This window comes from Myotis nattereri, assembly GCF_964212035.1.
Source record: "Myotis nattereri genome assembly, chromosome: 7".
Lineage (NCBI taxonomy): Eukaryota > Metazoa > Chordata > Mammalia > Chiroptera > Vespertilionidae > Myotis > Myotis nattereri.
The window spans coordinates 42585393-42592933 of NC_138082.1; the positions used below are offsets into that span (position 1 = coordinate 42585393).

Consider the following 7541-nt stretch of genomic DNA (forward strand, 5'->3'; position numbering starts at 1 on the left):
TTAAATTATTTCCACACAATAGGAATTTCACCTCGTGTCACCAGGGATGTAGTAGGGAGTTGCATTACTTGTCAAACCAAATAGAGATGTGTGGGCCGACTTTGCTGAAATACAAAGAACTGAACCTTATCCGAAGGCGTTTTCCAAGTGCCTCCTCCCAGAGAAGTGGGTGGAAGTTGTCCACCCCTAGCTAAAGCCACGCTATTATTTACAAAATGGTGATAAATCCTCGGAGACATGTTTTGCCCATTTCGTACAAAGGAACAGGAGAAAACAAGGTGTTTATACTTATGTTCCGTTAATGAAACTTTTATTACTTTACATCATGGGGAATGCGTGTTTCCTTTAGAAATGAACCGCCAACCACTATAAAGGAAAAAGTCCTGACAGCACTTCCTGGAGACAAGGCTTAGGTGCCGTGGTCTCCGAACGATCATTTCTCTTTCCGCACCTTAGCCTTTTCACAGCTCAGTTCTTCTTAGGACTTCTCATGTATCTTTTCTTTTGATTGTCAGTTTTCTTTCAAAGTTCTTTTTTATTACTTAACACAGAAAAGTGAGGTCTGGCCTCCCCAATGTAAATGCAATCTAAGAAAAGTGGATTTGTCTAGAAAGATGGGTAGAAATCGCCAAGCAGGCCCGGTACAAAGCTCTACGCAAATCACCCGCCTGCAACATTTCTAGGTTTGCATCCTCAGATTCTTCCCCCTCATGTCAGTAGCTGGGTTGTAATCAAGTATCCCAGAACCAATGTGTGCACTCCATCCCAAATACATGAAAAAACTATTTCGAAGGTTCCGCCTATTGGGGGGTCTTCCATTGAGATTGTGGGGGAAAATAAAGGCAGCGATCTACTTGCAAGGGTGTGTGATTAACACAGATACTCTTCCAACTGAGAAATTCTTTATTCTAAATATTTGTTCAAATAGTACCAGACAATTTGAAATCAATAAACTGTGTCGAGTTGGAGGGCTGTGGCTGTTTGAGAAATGAGTAACGGGTGTCGTCTGACTCTACCCATGAAGGACAATTTGCGGTCTTAATCCTTTACATCAACTACAAACACCAGCCACGGTTACAACTGTTCAAAACTACTCTCTCAGCTAGTTCAGACCAAAGGGACTAAAGAGATGAAATGTGGTCCCCGAGGCCTGGGAGCGCGTTCCTAAGCTGGCTGGAGAATTCTACAAGTATACACATAAATACATTAAGACGAGGATAAATAATCAGAGAAACGAAATGACTCGCTTCAAATAATAAATACAGATTGTTGAGTCCGATTCAATCCTTACAGGACGGGAAGGAGCATATAAATTAAGGTCTCCGCAACTCGGCTAGCCACGGGCCAGGCCCAGAGCTCTCCAGGCTCTGGTCCTTCTGCCGAGCGCGCTGCCGGCGAATCTCAGACTTACCTTCGGGACATCATTACCAGACCAGAGCCCCTGGGTCCGCAGTATTTGGCACTGTCAGGCTTAGAGGAGAATCCTTGCGGTTGATTTATGGCGAATCACCCAAAGGAGGACGCGCCTGGAGGGGAGGCCCGGTCGCCTGCACTTCGGGCCGCTGTTGGCCCGAAACCGGGGAGGCAGCGACCAGGACAGGGCGAGGGAGGGTCACCAGCTGCCCCGCGGGCCCCGCCCGCCACCCCCGCCACCAAAGCCAAAGAGGTAATTGCGCCAGGAGTTCGGGCCGTGGGCGGCCGCTACAGATGCGTCAGTTTGGGGGCCTCGGGCAGGCGTCCCTGAGAGGAGTGGTGGGCCGAGAGATCCGTGTAGGTGGGATGAGGGTCGCACGGTCCGTGGTGGTGGTTGCCGGGAATCTGCGCGGCGCAACTGTAGTCCACGCTGGCCGAGGACGGATGCGAGAGGTGGCCCAGGTTGAAGACCGGTCCGGACGCGGGTGCCATGGAGTCGACGAAGTTACCGCCCACGTACACGGGGCTTCCCTGCAGGTTGGCGCTGGCGAAGCCGCCGCCGTTGCTGGCCATGGGGTGGGGCTCGAACTCCGGCGCCGGGTACCGCTTCTGCTGCGGGAGGCAGCTGCTGAGCGGCGCCGTGTAGGCGGCCAGGCCGTACATGTTGGGCTGAGATTTCGCGAAGGCGGGAGGCGAGGGCGCGTCGTAGGCCAGGCCGGGCACCGGCGGCAGCTGGCCCGAGTAGGCCACGTGGCCCGCCGAGCCCCCGAGCGGCGGGCTGCGCTCCGGGGACTGGCCCGCTGGCGAGTGCAGGATGCCCTTGGCCTTCTGGTCCTTCTTGTACTTCATGCGCCGGTTCTGGAACCAGATCTTGATTTGGCGCTCGGTGAGGTTCAGCAGGTTGGCCATCTCCACGCGGCGTGGCCGGCACAAGTAGCGGTTGAAGTGGAATTCCTTCTCCAACTCCACCAGCTGTGCACTCGTGTACGCGGTGCGCACCCGCTTGGACGCTGGGCCCGGCGGGCTCTTGTCCTCGCAGCTCTCTCCTGGGCAGGGAAGGAGAGAGGGGGGACGCTGAGAGGGAGAGGTGGGGGCACCCAGGGCTGCAAAGAAGTGCTTCCCTGGCTCCCTCCTCTTCCCCCCACTTTAATCCTGGCTGGATTGGGGAGGGGCGTTTGAGAGGTGAGACTCTAAGGAGGAACTCCCTGCCCCTGGCCTACCAATCAGTCGCACCTGAAACACCCATCTGCCCTCTGAGGTTTGATTCCCTCTGCCCAGCCCCTCCCCGCCAGCCTAGTCCATCATCCGGTCCCAAAGGCCTTGGAGGAGTTTAATGGGAGACTAGTAGCAGCTGGTAAGGCCTCCCCTCTGCCAAAGAGGGGCCAGGCTTCTTTGAACACCACCCTCTGCTAAGGGGTGTGGGGGAGGGAACAGCCCCAGCCTGCCTTGCTCAGGGACTGGCTCTTGGGCAAAGCACCCAGGAAGCATCAACTGAGGGTGGAGATCTTAGCACCTCACTCCAGCCCAGCCGCACCCAAATGCAGGGAGGTGATAAACCATAAAAATACTGCCCCAGGTTTCAGGGGACCCAACACCAGGCTGGGAGCATTTTTAGTATTGCAGTGCTAGGACCAGCAGCCTCAACACTGTTTTCCACCACCCTTGCCACCTCTCAGCAGCTTGTCCACTCCCTCACTGGGAAGACAAATGGATTTCTCCTGGGAGGGAGGGCCTTCTCAGGCAGCTGGGAAGGAGGGGCGGGAGAAGGAGCTTAGGGCTGGAAGATACTTTTCCCTCAGGAGCAGCAGTCCCAGAGAGCAGCAGGCAAACCAGAGACCTGGTGTGCTAACAAGCTCGCTGCATTCCCGGCTTCACACTGGCCCTGAATGGATAAGCAAGTTCATCTACCCTGAAGATAAGCCACATCAGAGAACACAAGGCCAAACAATTTCAGGAACCAAACCAGCTGAGAAGAGAGAGGAAGCAAGCCTCAGCGCTCCTGTCCCTGCCCATCTTCTTCCACACACCCTGATGGGCTGCAGAAGAGCTTCTCTACTTGAAGGTCTCCCTTTCCAGGGAGAGGAACACAACCAACCGGAGGCTACTCCTGTTTCAGAGCATATCGTCTTGGGGGTGGGGGGTGGGGGGTCTGGCCTGTGGGCCTAGCTGTATAAGGCCCACGAAATTGAAATCATTTGGTCTGGCCCTGCCAAGGCATGTGGGGTGAGTTAATTAAATGTTTGACCAAATATAGCAGGCTAATTTTTAAGTTGATAATTTTGTATGGCCTGAGAATGATGTTATAAATATACAAATGGTGCTTAGCAGAAAAAGGGTTCCCCACCCCTGCCCTAGGATATGCTCCTCCCTATATTATAGATTTGCTTGGATGGGGAGAATTTGTCAGAGGTGGGCCAAATAGATCCCTTGGTTATTCCTTGGAGGCCCTGGTTAGATTCAAGTGCACCACTTTGTTATTTTATGGTCTTGGGCAAGTCACTTATCATCTCTAATAGTTTCCTTACCTATAAAATGGGAATATTATCATATACCTGCCTCAGAGGGTTCTTTGAAAAATTAAATAAGATAATGCTTGTAAAGCACTTAGCATGTTCTTAAACATAGCACTCCACAGACTTTAGTTCTTATTAATTTAAGAGACTGGGATTCATGTGATAGGGACTACAGAACATCCTTAACCAAGTTTTGAAGGGCTATTGGATGGAAAAACGGAGCTGAATTATGACCAGCAGCCTAGGGAAGCAGATATTAAGTCAGTATAAAGAGTGTCTATTTATAACTATGAGACTTGCCCAGCCATGCCACCAACAGCCTGGAATGGAAGGGAGCCCCTGTCACTGTAAGGGTATAACCCCCAATCAGGGACACTATAAAGAAGGGACATTTCTGTGTCAGTAGGAGGTTAGACATATGGCCTCCAAGGTTGCACCTCCAGCCCTGAGTCTCTTGGTTCCTAGGAGAGCTAGCTTCTTGGGGTCAGTGTGGAGGGGATGTAGCCCAGGGGTAAGCTCCCTCGAAGAGCTACCTGCAGTGGTACAGCTGTTCTTCTGCTTGGAGTTCTGTCGGGACTCTTTCATCCAAGGGAAGATCTGCTTGCTGATGGTGGCTGAAGAGCCAGAAGCATTGGGCCCACCCTTGACCTTCTTGGCAGGCACTCCACCTCCAGGATTGGTGGGCGAGGAAGGTGGCAGGGTTGGTGGTGGAGGAGGGGGCTGTGGTGGCTGCTGCTCTGAGTTCAGACCAGGAGGCTGGCTGCTACCCCCACCCTGGCTGTTCCCAGTGCCAGGCCGCATGCAGCTGCCATTGAGTTCAGCCGCCTTGTGGGGTGGTGCTCGCAGAGGTGCAGAGCTCTGGATGGAGCAGGCAGAACCTGGGTATTCAGTGTCCAGAGAGTTGGCAGCAGTAGGGGGTGGAAAAGGCTGATGGGGGGCACTGTAGCCATATGTGTCGGTGGCTTTGCTGTAGCCATAGCCTCCAAAGAGTCCTGGGTTTTCATAGTAAGCAGCCTTCTGCATCGTGCACTGGGGAAGCTCCAGGGCCTGCTGACCCTGCTCAAATAACATTGACCACCACTGTCTCCTTCACTGCCACCTCCGATGTCTGCCAAGTCCTGAGAGAGCTGGGGCAGCCCCAGGTTCCAGGTGACCTGCAGAGAAGAAAAGTGAGAGGCCCAGCAGCTCTGTCATTGGCAAGACCAATCAATATAGAGGTACTAGTTTAGGCTCTCTGCTTCTCACCCACTTAAAAGTGGGGGATTTGGAATTTTATGAAGCTCAACTTATATGAACCCTTGGAAAAGTTAGAGAAGGAATTTCTCATAAACATATGAAATGATTCCTTCTCTCTAGTTACATCTAAGGGAAGGGGCTTTTCATTCTTTTTCTTTTTTCTTTTTTTTCAGATACAACTTTCCTCCTCTAAAGAGTATCAATTTAGCATTTGAAACTGCATGGAAAAGCACTTGTGGCCTCATACATTTTAATAGCTGATTCTCCCACTTGACTTTGAGCTTCTTGTAGGCAGGGACTGTATCTTATTCATATATATATATATATATATATATGATCTAGCCCAGTGCCCCACATGTAGTAAGTACAATAAATGCTTGTTGAATGACTGACTGAATGAATCAATCAACCACAGAGCCATCTCAGGGTTTTGATGGGCAAAAGAAAGCCATATAACAGACAGAGCTCTCAAAAAAAGTATCTCTCCCACCTGGTTTCAAAATCACAGCATCCTTCATGAAGACCCACTTTCTGGTGACAGGATGAAAATCAGCCCAGTTAGCTCTGCGGTCAGCCCTGTGAAATCCACTAGGAAATAAAAACCAAGAAGAGGACTTAAAGACTCCCAGACTTATTTTTAGGCTAGAAAATGTTTCTTTTTTTTTTTTTCATCTACATTTTTTTAGACTCTTAACTTGGCTTTCTGCTACTTTTAAATGGATACCACTGAAAATGGGTGAAGAGATTTAGAATTTGAAATGCATGGAGCACAGGTGAATAGTACATGCTTTATATTATTACTATCATTTTTATCATGCATCTATTGTATAGATATTATTATAGACCTTTGCTCTGGATCATCCATTCTACCACCACCGCCCAACTCACAACCAGTGAGAGAGCCTCTTTTGGCATGATGAATGGACCCAGAATTAGAAGGGGGGAAAAAACTAAGAAAAATTCTACCCCTTTTGTGTCTTCTGACTCTTGATGGGGGTTTCCCTTCTCACCCATCCACCCCTTCTCCTGAAAGGCTCCTAAGGAGTTAAAGTATAACTAATACCATTCAACCACTTTTGTCTGCTCCATAAAGGAAACTCATAGGTCAGCTCCCTAGTCTTACTTCTTGATCTCTTCTTTCAGGCAACTTTCCTACCCCACAACTCCCTGGCTTACATCATGGTCACCATGATGGATCATATTATCTAGACAACTTATGTGGCCTACTTACTAGTACCAAAATTGCTCCTCTGGTCATTCATCTCCCCTCCACTTTCACCAAAAAGCTAGCCTGATTTTTAAAAAAATATTCATACCCTTCATTTGGTAGTATTATTGCCCATTTTTGTTTTAAAATATAAGTGAATATACCATTCATCTTGATAAAAGACAGGCCCTTCTCAATGGGATAATAGAATACTAGGATGTTATGTCTTAGGAATTGTTTCTATTATTGTTATTAAATGTATGTAATTAGGATATCTATCCAACAAAGATGGTCTTAATCTTTCTTTCAGTTTATTTTCTATATCATCCTCTGACTCTTAAAGTTACTGAATACCAAGTAGAAAGCTACCTCCTCATTCTGTGACTAGTATTTACATGTGTGTACGCCCAGGCAAAAGTGCCAGGTACTCTGGGTTTCCTTAAGTTTTGGTACTTTCCTGGGATCCTGCTTCCAGTCTTAAACTTTGGGCCCTCTGGATGTCAAAATGGTCACATTTGACACTGAGACCACCAGAATCACTGCTGCTTCTGTCCTTCCACTTACAACTGTGGAAGCAAAACATCCCCCTCTTGCCTCCTACGTTGACCAAGTTTATCTTGCTAGGTGGACCAGTCATACTAAACCGCTTCTTTAAGAACTGACCAGGTCTTTGAAACAGATGGCTTTGCATATATATATTTGCTCCTATGGCATATTCCTAGAAAACACTGTGTACAGACGTCAAAAGTGCAAACACTGGGCAGCTTCATGAGTAACCACAGAGTCTGTTCTCTGTTTTCATCATATTAAGGAATTTCCAGGCCCACACAATGATGATTGGCCACCCTAAGGTCCATTTCCCCCAGAAGCTAGGGCAGTAGGCTTCTCATAAATGGGAAGGACTTACCCCTCCCACCACCACCACCAAAAAGTATGTAGTGCCCTCCTAAAACAGAACCTGAGAATATTGTTACAAAACTGTTTAAAAAAGAAAAAGAAAAAAAAAGCTTATTTCTTTCCAGAAATCCCTGCTCCTTGTGAACTCTGCTTGAACCTAAAAAGCAGGAATGGGTCATAAATCACTTGGACAATGGTCAACTGTTCAGTGGCTCATCTTTTCGATCACCGCCCCCCCCCCCTTTTTTTTTTCTTTAAGGCTTTCTTTTCTCGCC

At 48.7% G+C, this 7541-nt stretch overlaps 1 protein-coding gene across 1 annotated transcript; it reads right to left on the reverse strand.

The window, feature by feature from the left end:
• Positions 1-284: 284 nt before the first annotated feature.
• Positions 285-4997, reverse strand: HOXD3 (homeobox D3; the record flags this gene model as incomplete). Its single annotated transcript, XM_081096339.1, has 2 exons — positions 285-2459; positions 4460-4997. 2 exons carry the CDS (start codon positions 4995-4997, stop codon positions 1702-1704), a joined length of 1296 nt encoding a protein of 431 aa, XP_080952465.1. The 3' UTR covers positions 285-1701.
• Between the last annotated feature and the right edge of the window lie 2544 nt (positions 4998-7541).